We start from the raw sequence: 13,901 nt of genomic DNA, 5'->3' as shown, positions 1-13,901 counted from the left end.
GGGGGCCGCTTGAATGAGCAGTGGGTAGGTGCGGCCCACCATCGCTTCTGTTGGTGATGCTGCGCTCGTTTCTGGGCATGCTATTTCTAATCCTGAGGGCACAACCCTTTCAACCATGCCCTAATGTGTCGCTCTCGTGCGGCAGCATGTGGCAAATTAGTACCCCATACCGTACCGGTTAAAGGGACCCTGCAACACTTTCGATAAGCGCTTTCACTCTTTCCTTCACGTCTGGAATGACTACGAAAGCCACAGTTATCGCCAGCATGGAGCGGCACTGCGTGATTTATCGTTGCACAAAATACGCCTTCCATTTCTGCTTTTTTTTTGTGGCTTTGTTTTAGAGTTGCTATCGAAAAGCGTTCATTGCTGCAACTGAAGGAAAAGCGGCCAACAGCCGCTACATGGACTTAGTGACGTGATTCAAGCCGTCTAAGGACGTCAAGACCGGGAAAGAGAAAAATCTTTTGAGCGAGCTTCCAAGTTATCTTATGGGCATAGAGCAGTAACTTTTGACTGAGATACTTCGCGACCCCGTAATCTAAGTACTGGGTGTGTTAGGTGACTACGTCCTGCAAGCATTTAGTATTTCAAAAGAAGCAACGTTCTGTGTACAGTGTGACGTCAGTGCTCCTCGCGCATGGGCAGCAGGGCTCTCCAGGTGCCACACGAAACTGCTCAACCTCGGCCAGTGTAGCTCACGCTACAAAAAACCAAGGGCGTGCTCAGCGCTCGTGTCTCCGTGCCACGTGACGACCTGCCAGTGTCCCCAGCGCACGTTTGTCAAGCCAAGGGTACGCATTTAGGGAGATTGGCCAAAGTTGGCCAAAAAAGACTCCAGCGTTCGCCGTAATCGTGGCAACACTTGCTCGGAACGAGAAAGACACGTCATAGCGTACGCCCCTCCAATGTAGTGTGCAATGATTATTACTTCGAAAAAAAAAATAAAAGAAGCTCACACTTATAGCAATAATGATGGAGTAAAGGTCGTTGCGGCAGCGAAGAAGAAGCAAATCGGCTGCAATCGCGGTCTTTAACCATCGTAATGATTTTGAAGGTTGCGTACAGCTTTGCTACCTTCAAGTCTTAAGCGTTTGTGTGAGGTTCCTCCAGTTGTAAGTGTATTTTTGCTACGGCTAACAGAAAATAGCTAGCCTTCCCGCCGTGAAAATGAAGGCCACCCTCACCTGCGCAGGGCCACTTGGGCCGCCATGACCCTCTGGCGCTCGACCACGAGCAGGCAGTTTGGGCAGCGGCAGTCCTTCCATCGGCAGCTCCGCTTGTGGCCCTTGAGGCAGGACACCACTCCGTGGTTCCGACAGCGGGCGCACTTGGGCGTCCGCAGGGCTCGAGCCGGGGGTCTGGGCAGCGGTGGCGGCAGCACGACGGCGAGCCCGGAACTTGACGACCCGCAGGGAGACCCCACTGGCGGGGACGTCGTCGAGGTTGCCGGCGACGACGACAGACGTGGTGAAGAAAGTGACGATAAGTGAGCGGTTGACAGGGTGAACTCGACACCGGGAGTCGTCGAGGAAGATGTCCTTGAAAAGTCTTGAGGACGTCCTCCAGAGGAGTCTGGTTCACGGTACGGGGACGTGGAGGACGGAGCTGGCCGTGACTTTGCGTACCCAGGAATATCGCCCGGGAGAGGCACTGGAGAGGGAAAAGTTTGAGAATACTGCGTCTGAATAGAATGCAAAGCCACCGCATAAAATGGTGCACCATTTATAGTTTGGGCAAAGTGACGTTCCGTATTTCGTCCAGCGAGGTAAAAACGCTATCCAGCATGGTATATAATTCTCACCAATGGCCTGTATTTTACAAAAACAAATTTCTTTGTATTCTGTGTTAATATACGCAAGCAAGAGCTTTGCAGAAATTGCAGTGCAACATCCGTAGGTAAGGTGGTACAGTGGCTTTGTAATCATGTCCTCATTCTTGTACCTCAGTAGCAGCAAAGAAGAGAGCGTTACCAAACAGGTGTGGTGAGTGGGACGGCTGACGGCGCGAACAAAAGGGAAAAAATTACATGGCTTATAAAAAATTTAAGTATTCGTTTGAAGGTGTCCTTTTGAAGCCGCCATTCGATTATAATTATCATGAAATATTTTTCTCTTCGATTGTCCCGTAGGGGGGACGCGAATTATCAAGAGGGGAGGAAATAGCAGGCCAGTATACAGGGTGATCAAAATCACGTCGACAGGTTTGTTTAAAATTAGGCGGTTAGCTTTACGTGAAGGCCTCCGCTACAGCAATTTTATGCGCCGAGAGGGACACACAATTAGGTGGTAATTATTGTTTCCGTTGGCTTAATTAACTAAAATTGAATAATGAATAATTTTAGTGGCTGCGCAGTAAGCAGGCATGTTTGTATTGAAAAGTAAACGCAATCGTGTTTATTCGCAGTTTCATTTGGCAGAATTCTTACAGCGCATCCGTACTCCAAGATATCTAACTGCGAAGTTTAATTGCCGTTCTCATGGTTACGCATGCTAGACAGTGACGACCGGTGCAAGTCTCCTCACTTTTGTTCTGTGTTATGATAGCGCTTCCGCGTACTGCAGATTGCGATAACGCCAGCCAAGAATGAAAGGGTGTCAGTTATCACTTTTTCCAATGCCTCCACCTCGCTGTCAAAGTAAACACAGTGCACAGCAGGCACGTCACAAAAGGGAGGAGCTTCGCGCCGGTCGTCACTGTCGAGCAAGCGTGATCATGCCAACGGCAATTAAACTTCGAAGTTCGATATCTAGGAGTGCGAATGCGCTAAAAGAATTCTGCCAAATGAAACTGCGTAGAAACAAGATTGCTTCTAACTCTTCAGTACAAACATGCCTGCTTACTGCTTACTACATCCGCTAAAAAGTTAATTATTCAATTTTAGTTAATTAATCCGCCGACATCAATAGTTACCTACTCATTTTGTGTCCCCCTTGGCGCTTAACCTCACTGTAGCAGTGGTCTTCACATACATCTAAGCGCCTAATTTTTAAAAAAATCTGTCAACTTACCTTTGATCACCCAACACAAATAAAAATGAGTAATACAATTGTGCATTTCCAAACCGCTAAGTACTGTTTAGATTATAAAAAGGCCGGAATATAAAAACTGAAAGTACTTTTTATACCTTAGTAAGTGAATGAAATGCTGGAGAGAATGTCACGTGTTGTTTATATGAACTGCTAAAATCAATTGCATTTTTCGGAATGACACTCACTGAAACTTCTTGTTTTAATGCATTACATTCTTCGAGGGCCCAAGATAAAATGAACTTATACAAGCAATTAGCTAAACCACGTAACTGTAATGGCTCTTGGTTTTGTTTTGTGGAATTCCGCAGTCGGGGCTACATTTCTAAGGGATAACACAAGCTAAGTTGTTACGTATACAGCTTTGTGAAGGTTTATTACGGTTGAAGTGTATTACGCCAGGTGAACGGAGCATAATAGAATGAGCTCTTCACAAAGTTTTTATACGCAGGTGTCTGGTGGGTGGCCAAAGGGCATAAAGTAGATATTTTCAAATCAAGCCAAGAGATTTTAATGCATCAGCTGCAAACTTTTGACTGCGTTCAGAATACACCCTTCGATTATAATAAACTCGATTGTTCTTCAGACGCAGTGGCAATCAGCATTTGTTAAAAATAACTCGTGGGAAATTGTTTTTTTTTTTAGTTTTGTGAGTAACAACGCCTGGAAGATCTCGATTTTTGAGGACGGGTTGACATCTGACAACAGGTGCTAGATAGACACGAGCTCATCGCAGTAGTGTAGCGAAACGTGTGAAGGTTATTCCCAATTTCTACAACAACACTGATACTCTCTTGACCGACGCCTTCAAGTTCGTTGTTCAAAGCAACTGCTGGTCATTCCTCAAATCCATAAAGAGCGAGGTTCGTCTTCAATGCGTACCGAAAACAAAGACTATGCTTGATAATAGTATTATATGCACGCAAACCTCGTTACAGCGTAACGGGATTGAATGAAATAATGGATATAACGATGTAAATGAAATTCCCCTTGAACTCTCCATAGAGAACCATGCATTTGAAACCTCGTTGTAACGAAGTAAAATTGACAAGTCAATGGATAGAACGAACTATATTAGTCGCCCCTCCCAACAAAAACCCGCCGCGGTGCGTGAAGTGCTCCGCAGAGTTCCACACTCGTTCGGCACCGCTGTTTTAAATATCCCGTGTCGACACGTGCAGCTGAGTGAGCCATCCTCCTCGCTCAGTCAGCAGGGCGGAGCAAGGAGCATGGCTCTCTCAACGCCTGTACCAACGTGCTATTGTCGCAGATGTCTCCAGACAAAGTGACGCAAGCGACGACGAAGACGCCGTGTTCTACCATGCCCACGCGTTCGACGTGCTCGTGTCGTCACACGCACTCGATGCGGTTGACCTTCTACGTCGTTTCTTCGGCGCCCATTGGTCTCCTGCGTTGTCCAGGGGGCACTGCGAAACTGGCTTCCGGGCAGTACTTCCGGGTAGTACAAAGCAGCGAAGGCCCCATGGGATCCCGTGTTGACAGAAGCAAAATGAGCTCGATAATCCCGATTGTTTTGCTACATGGTCTCCAGCCCATCCCCGACGCGTCCGATCTCGTCCGGCGATCAACTTGGCATTAGAAAAAAAAAAAAAAAAAGCTTTGCAGCGCTAACTACGTTTACAGCGTCGACGAAAGTGCTGGGACGGTGACGGCGCTATGCCACTCGCAGATTCACCGATAGATGGTCGTATGAAGTGGAATTTGATGTGAAAGTTTCTTGTTTAAACTAATCCACTTCGTGACAAAGACTTTTCAACAACAGCTGTTCAAACAAGAAGAGTAACGCAATCGACGATGATCGCGTGTAAAAGCCAGCGAGTCTCGCGGACCGCTGGCTCGACCGCTACGGTGAGCACCTGCGCACTTATGCGTGCATTTTCAATAAACACTGCTGGTTTGCGTCATCGTTACAAATACACGGTGCAACGCTAGCTTGCCGTTTCTTCCGTGGCTCAGTCACAAAATACAGCGAGCGTCGTCAAATATGTTTGTGATTCTGAAAGTAGTGGCCGTGAAGCGAAGTGGTCAGGCGAAATGAGTGGCCGTTCCGTTTCCTTGATTCTCTCACTTTATTTAATTACGCTTTTGCATCCTATATTCCCACTTCACACTTACGAGACTAGAATAAGGGTCAGCAACATTTTGAGGCGTAGGGCTGAGCCAACGTTACTAGTAACGTTGGGCTGAGCTGCGTGACGCCACCACGGCGGAGGGCTGGACGGCAAATCGGGTGAGTTGGGGGGGGGGGGCTTTGAAGGCAAAGAGAAAAATTCAGCGCACTGCCAATATTTGACAATAATCTGCTGAAGTGTGAAGATGGGGGACAATGTAACTGGAAGCGATGAATTCTCTGTTCCTATCTCGCCGTCTAACCCCATTTGAGGACAAAACTGGCGTGTATGCGTTCATATCTTGAGCGACGACCCCTGCACTGGAAGATAACCAACACAGTCAGGGACGATTGTATGTAAATATTTAGGCCGCGCACCATGTATGCGGCCGCGTTATGTTAAATAAATATACAAGTACACATCTTAGCTGCAGGCCACGGACTTGCGATTCGGTGCTTGATTCGCGTACTTTAATTGCGCTCAATTTGTTTATTTGACGGTATGGCCTCACCTACTCGCTAGTATACATGTACCCTGCCGTTCGTAAACCATGTGGCGTAAAATGTTGGGCAAGAATCATTTAGTTTGCGAAAATACAAAGCACATTTTCCACTCGTTTTCAAGACGGTGCCAGACCAGCAGCGTCCGCTGAACCGGCTGCGTTTCTCGCGTCCGCTGGCATGCTCCCGCTGAAGCAACCGTTTACAGTTATCTCAGGCTCAGAAACGTTCTGTTTATGCAACTTGTGAACTTTCCTTTGTCGACCGCACCCAAGAAGAAAGAACGGTAATCGTCGTCAGGAAGTTAGACCACCCGACCTGGCGATACTGTCCCACGCCGCGACGCTCACGACAGCTCGGTCAAAACAACGCCGATAAATCGGCTCCTTGTAGCAGATATTATTTTGTTTAGCCTCTGCAACCAACTACTTTAAGGGCTTATGCAGTCATTTAGATGCTCCACAACGGGATTAAAATAATTACAAGCAACTTTCGCTCTGGCTTGTAATTGAAAACACATTCAGGGCGGCGAGGGTTGTCTGCTTTTGTACTACCCAGACGCGTTTTGTACTACCCAGGAACCCTATAGGGACGGCGAAAACGGCACCAACGTGGTGGCCACCGCTGAAAAGGAAGTCTTTCGCTTGCGAGCGATGTCTGAAACAAGGAGCATCGCGGACGTTTTTCCAGTTATGTCTAGGGGACAATAAACTAGGCAGTGGGCGCATTGAGCAAGCAAAAATATTTGTCTCCTATTCAATTTCGTTCGCATGTCTGATCGCGTTGAGGTACAGTGGGCCGCAAGACGATTTCCTTCTTTGAATGCTTAGAGGTTTGCATCCAACATACATTGCCATAAACAGTTGTAATTGATATAGCGAAATAATGGATATAACAAAATAAGTACGGCTCCCCGTCAACTTCGTTATAACGATGTTTGATATCGTTACGTTACTGCAGGACAGATTACACGAACCATGATTGACGGTGAAGCGATCTATCTAAAAGGGGGTGCAGTCTATTTACAACTCACCCATCACAGCTCGAGCGTCGCCTCTGCGCCACCCGTATTCATCGTCGCCGTTACGGGAGTCCCATTGCCACTTCCTTCGATTTTCGTTACAATATTTTACATTCGTTCGAAACGTAAGCTCTTGCTATTCCGCAACTCGTACATTGCTTCTTTCCCCGCTTACCTATGAACAACCAAAGCTCCGTCGATGCGCGTACTCGTTAGAGCTGCATAAACAACGTTACTATGTTTATACAGAGGTTCATTTAATTTTGATGCATTAGCACAATTCTAGGGTTACGTGACTCAGTCGGCGATAAACAGGTTTCCCTACGGGCGCATAATAAAAACAAACAGCGGCGCTGGAACATATCGGGAAAATTCAGATTTGCGGGGTGATGCATTAGGTGGCGCTGTGGACGTGCTTTGACGCTCATGTATAGAGTAAGCCTGGCTTCAATAATCGGCTCACCCATTATTTAGAATATGTCCAACCGCTTTTTCACCCAGCCCAAACAGGCTTCCGACCCAATGTTGGAACGCATGATAGCCTCTGGCTTCTGCGCAGGGTAATTAACCACACCCACTACCATCGGGGCACCCCCGATCTCATCGTGGCGGTTGATCTGCGAAAGGCCTTTGACAACGTTAGCCACCAGGTCGTTCTAGACGAACTGGCACGTGCCTACCCTAGTGCCCGCACGCTAAATTGGATTAGAGCATTTATACAAAGCCGGCCTGTACGCCTGCATGGTTCGCACCCTGTATAGGAACCCACGACTTACTACCTCGACAGCGGTGTTCCCCAAGGGTCGATGTTAGGCCCTCTACTTTTCAACCTGGCGATGACCAGAGCAGCTCCACAATTTCAAATTGACTCAGGCGCCCGCTTCACCATATACAACGACGATATCACGGTCTGAACGGAAGTGGCTGACTTTGATTCTCTAGAGGGCCAGGTTGTCGAGCTACAGGCCGTGGCTAATAGCCTTGAGCTCACTGTGGCTCAGCTAGGCCTACAACTCGCACCTGAAAAAACCGAGTTTCTGGCAGTGTACGGTTGTAAGCCACCTAACACACTGCAAGAAATAGCAGTCAACATAGTCAAGTGTGACGTATCTGCTTCTACTGAGCCCATTACATTCCTAGGCCTTGCAGTTGGAACAAAAAACAGTCCTGGAATTCGGCTCAAAAGATTAAATAGAAATGGAACGCCATACTGCACTCCATTCGTTGACTGTCCAATCAATATGGTGGAGCATCGCAAAAATACGTTTTGAATACAGTAAAGCCCGCTTATATCGAACACGGATATATCGAATTATTGCTTATATTGAATCCCTGTACAATTCCGATAAAAATTCTATGCATATGAAACTTTTTATATCGAATGCGATTTTTCTGACAATGGATATATCGAACTCTCCCGCGCCAATTTTTTCGCTTTCCTAGGCATGCGGCAGGCTTTCTCGCAATACATCGGTGCGCAGCGGTGGCGCGGGTGTCGCTTGTGACTCCCGCGCGAGCTGGAGCGCGTCAAACCGGCCTTAGAAGAGTGGACCAGCTCCACGCGTGCATGCCGTTGGCGCCGAAAGCGCCACATTGGGCGTTGCGGGCTGAGGTGTCACCGATCTTCAAGTCCGCGCCACTTGCTGCCCGCACTTGCTCGGTTCTCTGGGTTCGCTGTTATTCGCTTGTATCCATGCTTGTCTCCGCTCTGACGAAGACGCCGAGGACTCCGTACCGCTCTGAGCACGAGCGAAGCCGTCGCTGCCGTAGCCCTGCTACGGCAATACTGGAGGCCATTGAGGGCAGTGGTCTTGTGCTTGTCGACGGTTTAGATACCGTGGAGCAAGCAGTCACCAGCAACGCGTTGCGCTCCAAGAAGCAGGCTACACTCAGGCATTTCTTCCGCCTCAATAAATTATTGTTTTCTTTCCGAGAAAGTGTCGTATCAAGAGTGAACGGCAGGGTGGTAAGAGCGCAGCGTTAGCTCGTGACTGGGTCGGCAGGATTGCTCTCATGTAAGTTTTTTTTTTTTTGCGTCACTTTCTATGTGGAAATATTTGCTATTCGAACTATTATACAATCCTCGCGCTGTTCGATATAAGTGGGCTTCACTGTATGGCCACGGCTGTCACTGTGAGCACTCTCACGTACGGTGCAAAGACTTGCGACCTCAACAATCCCACAAGAAAGCCATTCAGGTGCTATATCGGGCTACCCTCCGGACAGCTAGTGGCTTACCAAAGCATACAACCAATGGTAAACTGGAGCAAGCTGCACCTCTTCGCCCTATTGAAGCCATCCTTCAGGAGGCCAAAGCCCAGGCGGACTTCAAAATACCCCTTGCACACCAGAGACGCGCCTTAGCTGCGTGGGACGCCAGAACACCACCAGTACTTCCCGATTTCCCAGTTCCCATAGCACCCTGGCGGTGGCCGGCACTTGATACTTCTACGCACAGCAAACCTGTAGGGCGTAGGAATACATCATTCCGACAGAGTCGAATCCGACGCTTTCAAAGAGATCGCCTTCAAAACGAACTTAACATTTTCACGAGTGCCAGAACTGCGCTCCTTGCTTGGACATGTCCTGGGGCCCCGGTTTTCTCAGGGTACACCACCATACTTGGCAGAGAACTTCCAAGCCTTGATGTGGAGCCGTACGTTATTAACTACGCAGTGTCAGCTATCGCCTTTGATTGTGGCCCACCTCTATAGCCATCCATACGCACCCTCACAAATTCTTACGAGGCCCTGACAGCTTTGCGATCGTACATTCCACCCACCCGGATGTCCATGAAATTATGTATAAAATTCAACTCTGCACCGGAGCATTACCAACATCCGCATTGACTGGGTACCTGTCCACGAACCATTTTCTTCAGGCAACCAGGCGGCCCCTGAATCGTCTCAGGAGAGTTCCCTCTGCCAATCTCCACTGGTGCCTGGGGTAAGGGCGTCGCGGTCCCCTTCGCCCTCCCAGCGATGCACCACCACAAGTATCGACGCGCCCGTCTAAAAGCGCAGACTCCAGCTGGCTACCTTAGCCACCTACCTGCTCTTCCCCGCTCAGCCGAAATATTTATCACACCCGAAACACTTCGCAAGTGGTATACCCCTCACCTGCCCCCTCGATGTCCTTACTGCCGTACCACCACTCCATCAGACCTCACACGCATAGTTTGGTGGTGCCCAGCCCTCGCCAGCCACCGCACATTTATTTCACCCCAACCACATCCAGAACCACAACGCACGTATGCACAACTATTTTCTGAAATTGCAGTTTATTCAATTAATAGCGGTCTAGCACAAGTTGTTTGCGTGGGACCTCCGCCGAACGAACTGGCGAACTTGTGCGAGCTTCTGACTCTATTGCGATCACCACCAACTTGCCAAGTAACTGCAGATTCCAAGAACTGGCCCAGTTATTCGCTCTACTGAGAACGACCTTCCCTCCCAATTCCCTTCGTCTAATAAAGTTTCTCTCTCTCTCTCTCTCTCTCTCTCTCTCTCTCTCTCTCTCTCTCTGCACGCGGCTCACGTGCTACGCACTAGAAGGCGGTTCAGCAGATGGAGCAAGCCAACTGAGGTGTGCAGTTAGCAACAGCAAAGGAAGAACCCCTACATCCAACATCGTCTGCGTCTGCATTTTAAGTGGGCAGCCAATACGTGACCGCCCGCGCCAGTTCAGCGCCGTGGAGCACAACCGTAAATTCAAAAATGGGCCCGTCTCTCTTCTTTCATTGGTCGCCACAGCACGCACGCAGCACCAGAAATCTCCACGACAGCAAGCTCAGCGACAAAACAAGGCGGGAGGTGATGCTCACGTATCCTCATATCGTAAGAAAAAGCTTAGATGCCCGCTTAGCTTCTTTTTTAGTTGCCACCGCTACATTATTTAGTGCTGTCTGCGCGTTCACCACTTTCTAAGGTGCTCCCGTGCGTTTGTATGCCAAGCACGACAGCTTTCCAACGGCGTCTCAAATTTTCGCTCTTAATGAACAGGCTCCGACTCCTGGGGAAACGGGGACGGCACCGATCCCACATTTTACCAAAGGTTTATTTTCTGTGCAGTCTATGAGGTACTGTCTCGCCCTCTTACCGTCTGCACAACTTTTCACGATCACAAAAAGCCCAATAAGCACACAAACTTACACTAGCAAACTAATCGCTCGTGCGCATTTCAGCCTTTGAAGTTATGGCACGGTTGCATAGTAAAAGTGAGCTACCGCAATCGAGTGCAGTTAGTGGTCTGTACCGTCCGCGGCGCCGCTATGCGAGCTCTGTGGCACATTCGCACAGTGCTATGAACCCCCGCAATTATCATCCTACCGCTACCTGAAAACGAGCCCCCACAGCGCCCTATATCAGTTTTTCCCTCCACTTTTCTTAAACAAGAACTGTTTCCTTCTTTATGGACAGAATTGTTCATTCATTCCTATCCCGAGCAAGCCTCGTAACTTCCACTATTTCTCACGTATAGTAAATGCTATCTGAGCCCCTTGTTTTGCGTAACATTCTTGCATTTCTTTACGTTCATGCAAGACGCCTCTTTTTTTAACTATCGCGTTTTTTTTCCAGGTCACCTGTTCTATTTATTTATATACTATATTCCTGCTTTTAATCTTGTGTTATTTATTTGTTTCAACACTTCGTTCAGACATAGGATGTAAGGCCTAATGGCATCAAGTTGCCTGACTAGGGCACTGGCGCCCAAAAGACATTTCACGGGAGCAGTAGGCAGTCAACGCACCAGTTCACTCGCAAGAAAAAAGTATTAGAAGCGCAGTAACTGAAGGATTACAATAAAAGCTAGCAATATATTATACAATAAATAACGAGGCACTAAAAACAACAACAGATGGCGGATTTGTTTTACATCATGTTTTGCTGATAATGATAACATTTATACCAATGTTTTCCACATAATCAAAGCGTTTAAGTTTAGCGACACACTCATGCAGTTGTTCAACACCGGCAAAAAGTTACAACGGCACCTCAGGGAACCATATATTTGTAAACGGAAAGACGTTGCGCAGTCCACATTTTTATGCTTATCAAAAGTGATAACAAGTATATCTTAACGATATTTTTACATGTGCAATCGTAACTGCAGTTTTTAATCGGTCAATTATACCAGGATGTGTGTGTGGTCGCTCCCCCGACACAATGTTCCTACGGGAACTTGTAAGGACACCTGAATGGATAAAAATAAATAAAAATTGGCCGAGGATCTGCTCCTTTCGTTGCAAATGACGTCAAAAGACGATAGTCTTTATCGGCTTTTGCGAAGTAAATGCCTCCCTTCGCTTTACCGCTCACCTCTCATGTTGTTCCTCTTGCGTCGCGGTCCTCCCAAGGTAAAGACGCCAAATGTTTGCTTAAATCATTTTAAATTTCCCGCGTTCCACTGCTCCAAACCGGGTGTCTCGATGCGAACGCTGCCGTACGGCAAAGACGCGCGTTAATCGAGACACCCTACTTCAACGTTTATAGAACCGCGTTTCCCTACTCCACGTGCGTTGCAAGCAGAACGTGGAAACTATCCAGTGGAACCTTGCGTAAATGTTGCCGGTTGATTTCTTAAAATGGCGCCAGAAGCTATAGTGGCGCGGGCGACAGCAGGCGACGGCGGAGTGAATTCTTTTTTTGCAGTTGATGAAGCATTTAATTTCGCAAAAGTCAAGCATGTTTGAATTTTTATAAAGGAACACTGCAAATATCACTTCTGTATTGATTTGTTGTCTCATATTTGCGTAATGTCTTGTTCTTCTTCAACAATGTTGACAAGTATGAATATTACACCGGACCAAGACGGGTAGATTTAGCTGTGACTATATAAGACTATTGCACAGGCATTGTTTTGCTTTGGCCGGGTGGCTGAATCGAGTCACAGACAGACAGACGGACAGACAGACAGACAGACATACAGACAGACCAAAATTTCTGGGTTTAAGTAGCCCAAGAAAGACTATCGTCTTTAAAAGCGTCATCTCTTCCAAGCTTTGGAGCAGAGGGACCCATCCCCAGTATAGTCGACGTCACCGTCGGAATGCCCCTGACACTACTTGCTCGCTCGGCTCCACGGTCCTCGGATTACGCACTCGCGCGAATAACTGGCATTGTCGGGATCGCGTGTCGGTTGGCGCAGGTGGCTTCCTCGTGATTGCGTCCCCCGCCCCACCGTTTTTGCGAGTTGCACGCCCCCTACGTCGTGAGTTTATTTGGTTGTTTTCCGGCATCGGCGCTGTACGAAGATAACCCTGCGCGATAGCGCAGTTGACCTTACAGCGGGCGGCTGCGCGTTCCTGACATTCCGTCAAATCGTTGTCCTCTCACCGTGCCCGGGATTCTTGAAGTGGAGCTCGCAAACACCATACAGTTAAGAAAGCCCTTGAACAGAACTGCAAAAATACGGGAACTCATATTGATAGCGTACTTTTGGGAGACTGAATGGTGTAAATAATTTTCGGCACAATACCACCTTGGTTATCAGGGGCGCAGGGAAAATATTTCGGCATGAAACCAATGCATCCAAACAAACATGAGCTACAATATGTGGGATTCCTCTGAGCTTATCATCTGAGTTATGAGGGCTTCTCGCTCAATGGACGGTGCGCATCAATTATTCAGCATGTTTTCCCTGACTCGAATAGAAACGTTTAAAAGCTCGCTTCTGGCTTGTTTTCTGTTTTAGTGTTCCTTTTCTTTTTTTCAATGGGTACGCTTTTCACAAACTCTGTTTTTTAATCCTTCAGTAAAGGCACTTGCATCTACGCGGGACCAGATCTAGTGTTTTACAAGACACAGAGGCAGAAACAGAACCGCAGCACGCGTATGGGGCTTACAAAGGTATTGGCCGAAAGGCGTACGACTGATAACAGGAGTTTGGTTCGTATGAATGTTCTTGAATTTTACAACTCACTGCCTCATCAGCTTTCAAATAAAAGCAAAAGTACATTGTTTCAGCCATGTTGAAACAATAACGAAAAAATGGCTGCGGCGGAGCTCCGCTAGCCTTGGATATGCAAAGCAAAAGCTTGGCTTAGTCTGTTTGAGTCTTGGTTTGGCTTCGTTAACCTTTGATTTAGCTGTATTGCCGACCACGTCTCAAAGCCGTTCGGTTCTTTGCAACGCTCACAGATAGAGGTCGATGCGAACGCGCCGTTCATTCATGGCGTACGCACCGTTCCTCTTCGCCGCACGCGAGACGAGTCACGTTG

The 13,901-nt window shown here is 47.8% G+C and overlaps 1 protein-coding gene across 1 annotated transcript in view; it reads right to left on the bottom strand.

Moving 5' to 3' along the window:
* Window positions 1-13,901, bottom strand: part of LOC144161898 (uncharacterized) — a 65,156-nt gene that overhangs the window by 37,069 nt on the left and 14,186 nt on the right. Inside the window, exon 2 of the mRNA XM_077692459.1 lies at window positions 1,188-1,653. Within this exon, the coding sequence (XP_077548585.1) occupies window positions 1,188-1,653 (466 nt within the window). The remainder of the gene's footprint in view (window positions 1-1,187; window positions 1,654-13,901) is intronic.

Source organism: Haemaphysalis longicornis, unplaced genomic scaffold (genome assembly GCF_048455015.1).
Source record: "Haemaphysalis longicornis isolate Haplotype H1 unplaced genomic scaffold, Haemaphysalis longicornis Haplotype H1 scaffold_12, whole genome shotgun sequence".
NCBI classification, from domain to species: Eukaryota; Metazoa; Arthropoda; class Arachnida; order Ixodida; family Ixodidae; genus Haemaphysalis; species Haemaphysalis longicornis.
This window is presented reverse-complemented; position numbering and strand designations above follow the sequence as displayed.